Source organism: Anguilla rostrata, chromosome 6, assembly GCF_018555375.3.
Source record: "Anguilla rostrata isolate EN2019 chromosome 6, ASM1855537v3, whole genome shotgun sequence".
Lineage (NCBI taxonomy): Eukaryota > Metazoa > Chordata > Actinopteri > Anguilliformes > Anguillidae > Anguilla > Anguilla rostrata.
Window position 1 is genome coordinate 29,510,224 of NC_057938.1, and position 14,743 is coordinate 29,524,966.

At 39.4% G+C, this 14,743-nt stretch overlaps 1 protein-coding gene across 1 annotated transcript in view; it reads left to right on the forward strand.

Annotated features, from left to right (window-relative positions):
* The window catches only part of snrnp200 (small nuclear ribonucleoprotein 200 (U5)), a 209,745-nt gene that overhangs the window by 54,628 nt on the left and 140,374 nt on the right, over window positions 1-14,743 (forward strand). The window contains exons 16-19 of the mRNA XM_064341033.1: window positions 1,230-1,423; window positions 4,314-4,437; window positions 4,802-4,951; window positions 12,738-12,848. Coding sequence (XP_064197103.1) covers window positions 1,230-1,423; window positions 4,314-4,437; window positions 4,802-4,951; window positions 12,738-12,848 — 579 coding nt within the window. The remainder of the gene's footprint in view (window positions 1-1,229; window positions 1,424-4,313; window positions 4,438-4,801; window positions 4,952-12,737; window positions 12,849-14,743) is intronic.

Here is a 14,743-nt window from a genome sequence, read left to right on the forward strand (position 1 = left end):
TCTACATACACGCCGGACCATCTAAGTGCTGTTTTATACTTTTGTGTAGTCTGCATTTCCGTTGTGTGCGGCACTCACGAAGGGCCAGATCATTTATACATGTGCGGCATATAGCACAGGTTGCGCAGGCAACGTAATTAGATTGTGTTACTGACCATTATAGTTCAAAAGACAAGACCTTCATTCATATTTCCAGACCTTCTAAACACTGCACCAGTGACCACAAAATTGCTCAGCTAGATGAAACTTGTTGCAACGAAGACATTCACCTGACAAAAGCGCTTTTAGCCCCATATTTAACGTTTCCAGTGACCTCATGTCAGCAGTCAACCAATCATCTTCTTTACGGTGTATGCGGGCACTGGTTACTGACTACGCGCTTTTAATTTCTTGAAGAGGTATGCGTCTTCAACGTGGCAATGGTCTGCAACCGTCGCACATGCTGCACATTGCGCACAACCCCTACACAGACCCATTTTTACGTGTACTATGCAGAAGTATAAAACAGCCTTTAGTGTTATGACATAGTAACAGAAACGTCCATGGCAATGCAGTAGATATGTTAGGTGAAGGTATATGATCATGAGGACAAAACCATTTAAAAATCGCTCCATAGGGGGCGCAATTGTGCCAATGCTTGGACCCCTCCGAACGCCGCTTGCGGCTTTAATTTAAAATACAGTTTATTATGTGTATTTTTTATAGGACTTACATTTTAATAGTTAACAATGTCCAGTTATTTCTCAAAAAATACGAAGTAACAACGGGCAAGTACCAGCTATAATAATCGCAGGGATTCAAGCAATTAGTTTCACAATTCCCTAGTGGGGTTACAAAGTTAAATTATGTATTTTTACACATTTTCAAAATGTAGTTTGTTCCTGAGGTCAGGTTGCACCCCACAGTACAACAACCTGTGCCCAACATCAGTCTGCTCATCAGTTTAACTTTCACTCTGTTTGTAATCAGTGTCATATTAGCCAGTAAACACAAACCCAATAATAAACAAACACAGAGTGGAAGTTAATTTAGGGCCAAGCGCCATAACCTTGGCAATGCGCATGCGTCTGATTAAAGCGTCTATACAAATAAAATTGAATTAAGAGTAGTGCTTCAACTACCTAGCAAGGAAAATAAATATTTTTTTAAATAACATTAATAGGAAACTGAAGCACATTGTAAATTTGTCATCATCCAGTGCACATAGTTAAGGTCTTATTTATTTGCAGGATGAGATTCACCTTCTGCACGATGACCGAGGGCCTGTTCTTGAGTCTTTAGTGGCCCGAACAATCCGTAATGTGGAGCTCACCCAGGAGGATGTGCGCTTACTGGGCCTGAGCGCCACCCTGCCCAATTACGAGGATGTGGCAGCCTGCCTACGAGTGGATCCTGCTTGTGGCCTATTCTACTTTGATAACAGGTTTGGAAAGGAGTGCCACGCTTATCAATACCAAAATAACAAATATGAAGCAACAATCTTTATGGCAGTTTTATGGCAGAATGCATGTCTCCACAATATATAAATGTCTGCAACCTCTGGCATGTCACAAGACATGCCAAGATTCAAAAGAACCATTTTTCTGTACAGTGGAGGATATTGAAGTATCCAAAATATCCATAATTTTGCCAAAGAGTAACAAATTCTAATCTGAAAATATAGCACCAAGCAGTGATTTCAAGGGCAAAGCACCAAAGGTAAACTACAGAGCTGCGAGTGCAATTTGTTGCAAAAAAAAAAAAAACAATGTTTTGTAACAATTTAGTTGCCTTCTTGCCACAGCTGTGCTGCTGATGTGCATTGCATGCTTCAATGGGAGATGGAGACAAGGAGTGTTCAAGGTCCAGTCCTTTGTTCCTCCCAGCCTGGCACATGCACACACGGTCCTTATGGTGGTGGAGTTACCAGGCCACTTGCCTTCTGGAGACAAAATTCCCCTTTGAGCTATTGAGTTTTTTCCCCCATTCCCTGTTACACATCCTTGTGTTTCTGCCTGTTCTGTTCTCTCCCACAAGAGCTTATGTAATGTGAAATGCAAGTAAAGCGTGCTACCCCTAAATTAAAACGCCCCACTTAAGGCATGCACAGTGAGTCACTAGTGCTGAATGCTGCATCCAGTGGATTACAGTATGTGCATGCTCTGTAGCTCTAGCCTGCAAAGTCCCAATTTACAGAGATGGCAATTATTGAAAAAAATTCTCTTCACCAGGTTGGTTCAAGATGGAGAAGTGAAGTTGTGACAGTGATGCAATGAAAATTTATTCACATGTACAGTCTGGACTGTAATATGAACTGCTGCCCAACAAAGTTGTCCTTATGGGAAATATGATCATATAACCCTTATGGATGATGTCTTTTCATGATTACAAAAAGTGACCTGCATCGAAATTGATAGCAAGTGATCTTGCAGTTTTTGCAGTAATTTCTGAAGCTACAGCACACGACATATCCTGCCCATGGAAATGAAATTTCCTAGTTAACCAGATTAGAGTTAGCGGTTGGGAAAGTCTTGTAATGTCTTTCAAAAAGGTGATCATCTTTGCATGAGTTTTCTGAAATGTCAGTATAGTTTTTGTGATGCAATCTAGGGCTCACAGATTTTTAATACCTCAAGAAGCCCAATTTATTTACGGCCATCATACTTTTACATAAATATAAAATTGCTGTATGTCAAGGCTCAGGAACTACTGACACAGTTCAGTTGTGTGTGTCTGGGGGAGGGGAGGTGTGGTGAGAAGTGGGGGTTTTTATGGCCTGCTTGTGCTGTCCTCAGAATGTGAATGTGGGGGGGGGGGGTTTGCTGACAGAGACAGAAGGCAGTGTATATCTAAACTGAGTTCTATCAGAAAAATCTTTGGGAGAACTTTTGGAAAAATTCTTTCTTGTTCTTCGACCTCCCCCTCTTAGCTATTGGTCCAAATATCACATGGTTGGTTACATCACGGTTGAGAGTTCGGAGGGCAGACTTCACATGCTAATGTACGGAGAGTCAACGCCAATCTCTCTTCTGTAGAGATGGGAATTCTGTGAGTTCCCGCATGTTTGATGAATGGTGCTACTCGTTTCAGCATGTCATCAAAACGCCTAGCACACATTCGGAAATAAGAGAAAGTGGACCCCCTCGTTTAAACTCTTCATTCTCCGTCCTACTCTGATTTCGAGGGCGAACGTACCATCTCCTTCGCCTTTTTTTTTCTTCTTTTGCATAGCTAGATAAAATAAACCCACTTTAGCCACTTTAAACTTTTTGTTTTGTGTTGTCATCTTGCGTAGCCCTTCTCTTTATACATCCATGACGTAGCCGCGAGACGGAGGTCTGGGCGAGATTCCAGCCCTAGTTAATAGCTGCCTCGTAATTATTCAAGCCACAGCGGCATGGAGTGACTTTAAACGGTGCAGTGTTCTCACTGAGTATACCGACAACAGTGTTTGTGGACATGTTCGCCGGTGGTTCTCAATCCTGAAGTTCTTTGTTCTTACTGAGTATACTGCCAGCTTTAGAGTTCAAGTCAAATTAGCTCCAATTTAACCTAATGGAGCAATGCAAATGATTGTTTTGCGAGAAGTCCCCCCTACAGGCCATATTGTACTATAACACTGTGAGGTTGTGTGCGCTTGTCCACAAATATGGTGGTCTATCATGCCCTGAAATATCATTGCCATCGGCATAAATTTGTGGCATACCTATATTTCGGGCATGGTCAGCCATTTTTGCTTGACCGCCTAATAATAATATTAATCTCAATCTCCTTTCACATACAGCATCAGAATGAATACATCATTCTTGATGTCCAATGGCCCACCACTTTTCCATATAATTGACCATATTATGATTTAACTGCTGCCTGGTGTTTGGTGTAGTCAGCTCCTTGTTTGCTGTCTGCCGCATCTACCTTATAATTTATGATGAAGTTCCCCCTCTGAAAACGATTTAGGCTAGAGATTACATGGAAAAGTCTCTGAGGATTCTCAGGTTGGAGGGGAAGGTAGATTATTGTGTCTACGAATCCCATCAACCAGGGGTACTGTAGGGGGTCCACAATCTTACTCTATTCTCGGGCCCTTCTAGGCAAAACTACGGAAATGTTCTTGAGAAAGATTTTTAAACCAGAATGACGTTTTATATTGGATTTTGTATAGAAATGTAAAGTACTAATGTTTTGCATGCATTTGTTGTTGGGGTTGGGGGGGAGGCATGGAGCTGCAAGAAAGATTAATTGTGGTACAAGCAGTGCTATGGTGATTGTGCTGTTTCATGTGCCTTCACTGTATTACTGAATGTTCTGCTTAATTTTTTCTTTATTTTGTCAAGTTTTCGCCCTGTACCCCTGGAACAGACTTATGTTGGTATCACTGAAAAGAAGGCCATCAAGCGCTTCCAAATTATGAATGAAATTGTTTACGAGAAGATCATGGAGCATGCTGGCAAGAACCAGGTAATTCTACCTCTACGGCTGTACGGCTATACGGCTTACTAGCATACCTGGCTGCATTGAACTTAAATTCATTAAATTATTCATTGAAATTAATTCATTCTTTGTATTTGCGTGATTGTTTACAATTTCCTGTGTTTTGTATTTCATTTCCATATTCATCTGAACCTGGAAAATAAATATATACCAAAAACTATTTTTCTTTATTTTTTCTTTCTCTACTGAAATAGCCTAGTTGGAAGTCATGCGAATATCTTGGGAAAATTGGATGGTTTGCGTCTGACAAACCATTTTAAAAGTGAGTTGGCTTAGAGGTTGAGATGATTCATACAGGAAATCTAATGATGTAAAAATTGGTCTCTTGCAGGTTCTGGTGTTTGTACACTCCAGAAAGGAGACAGGAAAGACTGCGCGAGCTATTCGTGACATGTGTCTGGAAAAGGACACACTGGGGCTCTTCCTCCGGGAGGGGTCAGCCTCCACGGAAGTCCTCAGGACTGAGGCAGAACAGTGCAAGGTGAGGATGATGGGGTCACCGATCAGTGATCTTGCCAAAATAAAATGACGATTTTAAATAAAACAACCTCAACATCACATTGGTGTCATTTCACAGATGGGCTGCAATCATCATGGGCTCACCAAGTACTGATTTTGGTATAACTTCATCACCCCATTACTGTGTTCTGGACATCTATAAATTAGCATAAAAAATTGACTCTTTTTGCACAAACATATACCTTAAATGTATTTTGGAGACAAAAAAAATCCTATGACTTTATTCTCACATTTTGACGTAATTTTCCGAAGCAACTGAACACCCATGGTTGCTTAGAATCACTAACAGCAATCAAAAAACATCAGTGTTGATCAGGTTTGTATCCTTCGTGAGGCTGACTGTTAAAACTCAACAACAACAAAGTGAAAAGTGAACACCTGTTGAAATGGTAAATACCGCAAATTTATTTTATTTTAATGGATCCCAATCTCTTTAAAAATCACCCCATTCATATCATGCAGTAGGTACCTACCAGAGGTGGGTAGAGTAGCCAAAAACTGTACTCAAGTAAAAGTATTGTTACTTTAAAATAATAATGACTCAAGTAGAAGTAAAAGTAGTCATCCAAATAATTACTTGAGTAAGAGTAAGAAAATATCTTGTGAAAAGACTACTCAAGTACTGAGTTACTTCATATAATCTGATTTAATGGTGAAATAAGCAGAGCAAGATGAACGTAAAAATCCAAATGTCCAAAATATAAAATTATAAATGCTTGTCCAATAGAAATAAACAAAATATAAAACAGCCATGTGCAAATTCAAATATGGCCTAAATCATATCCCTTTAAATAAAACAATACACAGGAGGTTCGTCAGAAGAGGAGGATTTTCGCTTTCTGTTGTACTCCATTAAGTTTGTATACCTCATCAGTTTGTTGGGGTGAACCCTCCGTTGACAGAAAAAATATCAATGAGGCTACAGGGGATTTATCCATTAAAATAGACTCATCACAACAAAGAGCAGCCTGCTCAAATTCAAACAGAAACTTTATATGTGGAAAAACATAATGCTTTGTCGCACCATTATTGTACCTTATGATGCACTTATCCACAATATTCCAAAGTCCCATGATGCCTTGCGCGGAATATGTGCAGAACTTCCGGTTTAGCGTAAACAAACTTTATGTATGCTATGCAATGTTCCAGCGCTCACGTCATGACTGTTGCATGCTTCAGAAAAACTATTACACTACTAACGCTTACATTACAGTGTCAAATATCCACATTAATACCAGTAACCTATTTAAACACACTCAATTTCCAAAATAACGTATATAACCGAAGTATTTTGAACAATAATAGCCTACTTACATAGCAATGATAAAATCTTATCTGTGTTCAGTAGATGGAGACAGAGACAGTAAATCAACAATACAGTTCAATCCGCTTCTGTTTTGCTCCAGAAAACGATGTCAGCTAGGTCTATCAGCAAACATGCGGCTTAGCTATGCCCAGAAGTCCTCAATAATAATAGTATTTCCCAAGAAATTACAAATAATAGTTGACCACGTTTCGTGAGTGAATCCATAAGTGAATGCGATAAGAAAAATTTACGCTTTTTTACGGTTACGCTGACCTAAAAAACGCTATTCCAAAAGCAAAATTAGACATGTTATACATCGTTAGAAAGCTTATACTCTCACCTACTGAATAAATGAATTGTCAATCAAGCCAGACTGTACTAAAAAGGGCGACAACGACGTAAACAACAGGTGTGGTATTACGTGCAGCTATTTTGGAAGATACCCAGGCGTCACGAATGCGCTTATATTTCACAAACGGATTGTCCAAGACAATAAATGACCACTCAGTCAAATAGTTAGCTATCCACAGCCAAAACTAACCTACAGCTTACCGCTACATATTTTTTAAGTTCAAAGTTGAGTTCTTGTAGGCTGAAATGTCCACATTTCTAGGCAGACAAAGAAGGCAGCGCATAATGTAACTACTGTTTTTGGTAGTCTGTGAGTAAAACATAGTTTGAACGTGAGGCCAGGGGTGTTCTGCCTCCTACGAATCCCCCGCCGTTGTTTCAGCCATTGTTGTCGCCCACTCATCCTTCTGTGTGCTGTGACTGGCTACGTTTGATTGGTGAAACGGAGTCATGTGGGGCTATGACAGCGCCAAAGCAAAGACCAGTCAGCCTCTTTGGCTGAAGTCTCTCTGAGAGAAAGAAACAAACAGAACGTGCGTTGAATAAAAAATGGGTAAAAAAATAAAAGTAACGAGCGGAATGTAGCCGAATATAACGGAGTAAAAGTAACATTTTTTCTTCGCAAATATACTCGAGTAAAACTGAAAAGTATGTTGCATTAAAACTACTCTTACAAGTACAATTTATTAAAAAAGTTACTTAAGTAAATGTAACGGAGTAAATATAACACGTTACTACCCACCTCTGGTACCTACTAACCAGTAGGTTGCAGTCAGACGATTAAATGGCTACAGTATCAATCTTTGAAAATCCCCCCATTCAAATCGTGCACTGCACAACATTTTGCAAGGAAGTTTTCAGTCATATGGGAGCAGGGTAACGTGAATACTATGCTATTAAAATAAGTTGCTTGCATTGTTCCAATGGTATTATATAGTTATTATAAAGTTATATGAATTCTTCAACACGTCATAAATTGAGCACGCAAAAATTGACTACGATTTTGTGTGCCTTATGTGTATCAAAGAATAGAACCTTTTTAGCTCCATCATGTATCTAGCTACGGATAGACTTTTCTGAAGTTGGAATGCGTTGTAATGTTTCTTGGAAGTGCAGTTGAGGCCAAAAGTTTACATACTGTACACCTAGGCAAAAGACAATCAAACTCAATTTTTCACAACTCCACACATTTTGTTACTATACATCTCTTGTGTTAAGCCAATTAGGGTATCCACTTTATTTCAGTGAGAGGTGATTTCAAAATAATAGCTGAGACTTATTTGAGATTTATTTCATCTTTTACAGTTGAAGCCAAAAGTTTGCATACATAAAGATATTCAAACTTCGTTTACAACATATGTCATGTTACCATACATTTCTTTTGGCAAGTCAATTTTGACATCTAATGACTATCAGAGGTCATTTTATAACAGTTGATTAGAGACAGATTTATTTCAGTTTTAATTCCTTATTAGAATTCCAGTGGGTCAAAACTTTACATACACTGAGTTAGTATTTGGTGGCATTACCTTTTAATTGCTGAACTTGAATCAAACGCTTGGGCTCGCCTTCCACAAACTTCTTAGAATACTTTGCCGGAATTTCTGCCCATTCCTCCTGACAGAACCGGTGTAACTCAGTCAGGTTTGTGGGCTTCCTTGTTCAGATACGGTTTTTCAGTTCGGTCCATACATTTTCTATGGGATTCAGGTCAGGGCTTCGTGATGGCCACTCCAATATTTAGGGGTCCAAGCAGCTAAGGCAGCTATGTCCGCCATATTGTTTGCCCGCCATTTAGACTTTTTAGTTGGGGCGTGGCAGTTTTCTCTGCTAAAATGTCTGAGGCTCAGCAACCATAAGTTGTAGACCCACCAAATTTGGTAGGTGGGTTCCTATGGCCCCCCACTACTCAGGCACTAAAAATCACTTATGTCGGGCAGATGGTGGCGCTATAACAAAGGAGCATACTTTAAAAGGTCATAACTCCCACACCGTAAGTCAGATCAACACAAAACTTAATCGACTGATGCATCTGAATGTGCTCTACAACTTTCCTATTGGGAGCACCTATGTCCGCCATATGGTTTGCACACCATTTGGACTTTTTCATTAGGTGGGGTGCGGAAAAGCTGGAGCTCCAAATCTAAACGGTTACGACATCGAGTAAACTTCTTTACGGCAAGCGACATCCATGGCGACGCAAGTAATCCGACACCGTAGGGTCTAGTTTTTATCAGTGAAAGGACGGTCTGACAGTGCCACCCAGAGTGCATGCTAGGATAGGCTACCAAAAGTTTTTCAGTAAAAGCTTTCTGAGAGGATGAATAATTACTTTTCTTTGGCATGGATCCATTTGAAGACAGTATCGGGTGAGTTCGTTAAGTCTTTAAATCTGTCATTATGGTGAGAAAAAGCTTAACCATTTTATTGGTAGGTTTTGAGTTTCTGTGCAAACGCGCGAAAACACGCTGGTATAATAAAACAATGACGGTAATACATATATAGTCCGCTTCGTTCCGTTGCTACCATAACATAACAGACTGTCTTGTGTCTACAGCTGCAGTTTCTCGCAAAAATTTCAAACATTGAATATTCACAAAAGACGCAATTTATGCTGTACTCTGCCAATGTCTAAATAAATAAATACGCTACGGTAAAGCTTTGAGAGGATGAATCATTACTTTTCTTTGACGTGGATCCATTTGAAGACAATAACGGGTTCGTTTACTCATTATGCTGAGAGAAATCGTATTCTCAATTTAATCTTAGAATTGACTGTAAGGTTAGGGTTGTAACTAGTTAGCTGTTTCGTAGGTGACTTAGTTAATGCACTCGTCTTAACTATTGCTTGTATTTTTGCATAGACTGCGTTGTTGCTGTTCTTGTTTGTGTTAGTGTTAATCAGTTTAACCTACAGGGTCCAAGTTGAACTATGCGGTTGTTCCCTGCACTTGGAACGGTACTTCTCTCTAGAGTTTTCAACACACTTGTTCCTGGTTATGGTTATACACTTTGTTGTACGTCGCTCTGGATAAGACTGTCTGCCAAATGCCTGTAATGCCCCGGGTAATTAGTGTTACTGATTGGCCAGACTCTCTTCACACCTGCCTCCCAGGCAAAGGGAGGGTGGAAAACCAGCAGTTCTCGGCCCTCGAGGACCGTGAGTTGCTGATCTCTGTCCTGTGGTATCAAAGGCAAAAAGGCAGTGGCTCTAAAGGTCGGGCCTCAGGTGCCAATAAACTCCCAATTAACTCCTAATTATGACAATTGGCCAATCAGAAGCTTCCATAAAGTCATTAAATCAATTTCTGGAATCTTCTAGACGGAGACGGTCAACTTGGCGCATGTAAACTTTTGACCCACTGGAATTCTGATGTCGTCAATTAAGGTGAAATAAATCTGTTTCTGATCGGTTGTTTTAAAATTACCTCTGATGTGAAGTAGATGCCCTAATTGACTTACCACAAGAAATGTATGGTAACATGAAATGTGCAGAGTTGTAAAAACTGAGTTGTAATATCTTTTTCGGTGGTCCTCATTTCATTTATTTCCAGCATTCCTTCCTCCAAAAATGAGGCAATAAAAGCAGTCCAGAAACAGTTTCATTTAAATGTTTAATCTGGCGACGTGCATTGTATTACTATGTTTGGCATGCATACACGTTACATACTTTCAACATACAAGTTACACTGAACAGCATTTTGATTATGATTATGAAAGTTTGGAATGTTCTCATATGCCTGCACATAACTGAAAAGAATTTCCTCTTGAAAACTAACTGTCTTTCTTATTTTTGTCTTTCTCTGTCATATTTTCAGATAATGTAAATATGTATGATAGATAGATAGATATATTCCATGTGTGTCAGTAGATGGTTTGGCTGGGTTGAGAGGTGGTGGGGAGGTTTTGTTGAGTAGCTCTTCAACCTTGTTCAGTTGACATGCCTCATCTCTACCCCACATTCTGTGTAAGATTTAATACATTTATTATGTATATATTTACTTTTGTGTCTAAAAACAGAACATTTGTGATGCATTCAATTAATGCATTTCAATATTAGAGGGTTGATTATGGTCTAATTTAGTTGATTAAACATGATACTTTCATCCATGGGGCAACATAGCTCAGGAGGTAAGAGCGGTTGTCTGGCAGTCAGAGGGTTGCCGGTTCGATCCCCTGCCCTGGGTGTGTCGAAGTGTCCCTGAGCAAGACACCTAACCCCTAATTGCTCCCAACGAGCTGATTGGTACCTTGCATGGCAGCCTTTCACCGTTGGTGTATGTGTGTGTGTGAGAATGGGTGAATGAGAGGCATCAATTGTAAAGCGCTTTGGATAAAGCGCTATATAAATGCAGTCCATTTACCATTTACCATTCTTATGCCCTCTTGAGGGTATGTACTGTGCCCTCTTGAACCTATTACTGACAAGGAGATATCTCACATACAGAACAATAAAGAAACAACAAAGCCAGCTCTTGCAGGTGAGAATTGATGAGGCTAGCATGCATCTGCATCTTTAATATTCATAGCTGGCTCTGGTGGAACCAATGTACTTTTCCATGAACTATAATATTTATTGTGGGGACGGGTGGCGGTAGAGGCTGGGGAGCCATTACAGGCATTTAACAGATGCTCTTATCCAGAACAACTTACACAATTTTTTACATTTTTTATACACATAGCATTTGCGTTGCATCCAGTTATACAGATGGATACATACAGTACTGAATCAATGCAGGTACCTTGTGCAAGGGTACAATGGCAGTGTCCTACCGGGGAATCAAACCTATGACCGTTAGGTTACAAGACCAGTTCCTTACCCATTGCATTGCATCCAATTATATAGCTGGATATATACTGAAGCAATGCAGGTTAAGTACCTTGCTCAAGGGTACAACGGCTGTGTCAAACTCACTCCTATGCCCCTGCAATAAAGGACACTGTTTACATTTTGTTTTATGGATATTCAGTATTTCTGCATATCACCCTTGTTCTACACTTGTGGTCAAGGAGTGTATCATCCTGGCAATGTATTGTTTTACCAGCTTCACATATATTGCTCTCAGTATTTAATTTCAAACTAAAGGAGAGCAACATTTTTGCGTTGATAATTGTATTTGTGGCATTTTATTTTTTACCAAAATTATTAATATGAACTATGAATTATGAATACTGTATAAAGAAAAGATTTCTCCATAATATCCTCATACTGTTCACTGCAAGATGCAAACTGCTCATGAGCCCCAAGAACCAGATGGCCAGGGTAGAAGAAAAAGAAAAAAGTACATTAAAAACTCCAGTTTGAAACAAAACTATCTTGAGCTGTACCAAAATGATTTTCATTGATAATGTCACTGCTGACGGCAGCAGCAGGATGAATTCTGTAGTGTACAGAAAAGTCTGCAAAAATCTCACCAAATGCCTCAAAACTCATTGGACAACACTTCACCTTGGAGCAGGACTGTGACCTCAAACATACTACTAAAGCTACTAAGACAATTAAGTGGAATGTTCTTCACTGGCCAAATCATTCACCCACCCTGAATTTAGTTGAACATGCATTTCACTTGCTGACTACAAGACTGAAGGGAGAACACCCCATAAACGGACAGGAACCGAAGATGTCTGCTGTATAGGCCTGACAGTATCTCCGTGGAAGATACCCAGAATTTGGTGATGTCTATAGGTTACAGAATTCAGGTGGCCATTGAATGCAAAGGTTTTGCAACTAAGCAAAAAATATGCTTACTATATTTCAGGTTATTTTCATCTAAAATGGGGGGACTATGTATAAAAAGGGCTATAATTCATGCACAGATCACCCGGTATGGATGCAAGTACCCTAAAAAAAGGCGGGCAGTCTACATTTTAACCTCATTGATGTTTTTTTCCCTCTAATGTGCTGGAGTACAGTGCCAAATCAGTAAACATTGTGTCATTGTCCCACTACATTTGCCTTTAACTATAGGCCTATATGTGATCCAAAATGGTTTCACCATGAAACCTGTTCATAAGCCAGGAATCCTGTACAAAAGTCAGTGATAATTGTAAGTGTAAGCTGTGTTTCACATGTACTTTTCTTCACCCTTAGAACCTTGAGCTGAAAGATCTGCTGCCTTACGGTTTTGCCATCCATCATGCTGGAATGACACGAGTAGACCGGACCTTGGTTGAGGACCTTTTTGCTGACCGTCACATCCAGGTTGGTTCACCAGGTTGATGCTGTCCCATGGCCCCTTCCTGCTTCCTTTAAAAAATAAGTTTGCAGTATTGCTGCTGTTGGTGAAAACAAATATTTTCAGTTGATTTACAAATGTTACACACCTTAGGAATGCATGTGGAAAATTCATCATCCTTGTTATAATATAGTGTTATTACTACTCGTCAATCCATTGCTCTGTTATGGAAGTCGTTGAGATGTCAAGTTCAACAAAATAGTTCAACTTTATTGTGTTTACAGTAGAGCCTCAGAGATCCAAACCTTTGAGTTCTGGGCTTACTGGTCAACCAAATGGGGAATAAAGCAGGAAGTTTTATCTGGTTTCTTATCACTGATACAAGAAACAAGCATGGAAATGAAAGCTCACTTTCTATTTACAAAATACTCCAAATACATTTAGATTCTCTGAAAGTTTTGTGAATTTGAAAATCAAAATAGTTTTTAGAATATTTTTTTTTGGATTGTTGTCTTTACTATCCTGTTATTTTTCTAAACGGTTTATTCATTTGCTGTAAATCTTTATTAGTTAATAACAATAATTCACATGCCTTGAGCAGGATGTTGTATTTTATGACTTAATTTTTCTGCTTCACTGTATTTGTAGTTTACAGCTACAAAATGCACTCCAAATTGGAAATGTTACAGACTGAGTGGAAATGTCATAAAGAATGCGTGTTTGTCAATTACAGATTCCAATTACAGAGAAATTGGAAACCGTTAAACAAGAAAAGCACTTCCTGGAAGGGCATACAGTCTGCACTGTTACTTCAGAGTAAGCTAGGGATGATGCTAGCCACATCATAAGGCTGCTTCAGTGATGGAATATTAAAAGGGGAACTGCAACTTGCCAACAAGAGGGCAACTTTAACTATCCAAGCTAATACTGTTTTTTTCATGGTTAGTTAATAATAATTCATCAATGTTTCCAGCAGCGCATTCAAATACATTATATTGTATACTGCTTTTCAGGACTGCACAATAACATAGCATGATGACAAGAACAGACTGTTCTGCTATTTTTGTAACTGCTAAAGCAGCGTTTCCCATCCTTTTTCCTTCTGTGGTGCACTTATATAATTTATAATTTATAGAATCTCACGGCACACCAGTCTCGAAAGCGTGCGACGTGCTGATGTGACTTCAGCAGTAGGCCTCGATGCTCTTGCAGGGTTTTAATTAAGCGATATGCATTTCAATTAAGTTTATTTTTTTATTTTGTGAATGGTATTTGCTCATTTAAGTTTTTTTTAATTCATTCAAAATTTAAAAAAAAGGATTTTTCACACGGCACACCTGACCTTGCCTGATGGCACACCAGAGTGCTGCGGCACACCGGTTGGGAAACACTGCGTAACGTGTACCTAGTGCTTGGTTTACCTACAACTTGGTAGTGTCTAGCACTGTATCAAGCCTCGTCTTGAAAACCTCTGCTGCATGACCTGGCAAGCTAATTCTACACAATGACTGCTCCAGGGTTCGTATGGTCATGAAAAACCTGGAAAAGTTATTGAAATTTAAAATGCAGGCCCTGGAAAAGTTATGGAAAATAATATTTTTTGAAAAGTAATGGAAATATAGCTAAAGTTGCATCAAATATAATTACTAATTAATCCAAAAACGTAAACTGGCACGTAACCTTCGTGGTATTTTGGTGGTGTGAGAAGTTAATTCGGTCCGGCTCAGTCTGTTTACAGGCACGCCCAACAGGCACGCTTCTGCTGATGTAGCAGTTAGTAAACGTAGGCCCTACTATGCCGACAATATGCCAGGGAAGTGCAGCTTCAATAATATATTAGGGCTCGAAATTGACTTTTTTACTTGGTAGCACTGGTACTCCCAACTTCAAAAAGTTAGGAGCACCCACCAAAATGTAAGGA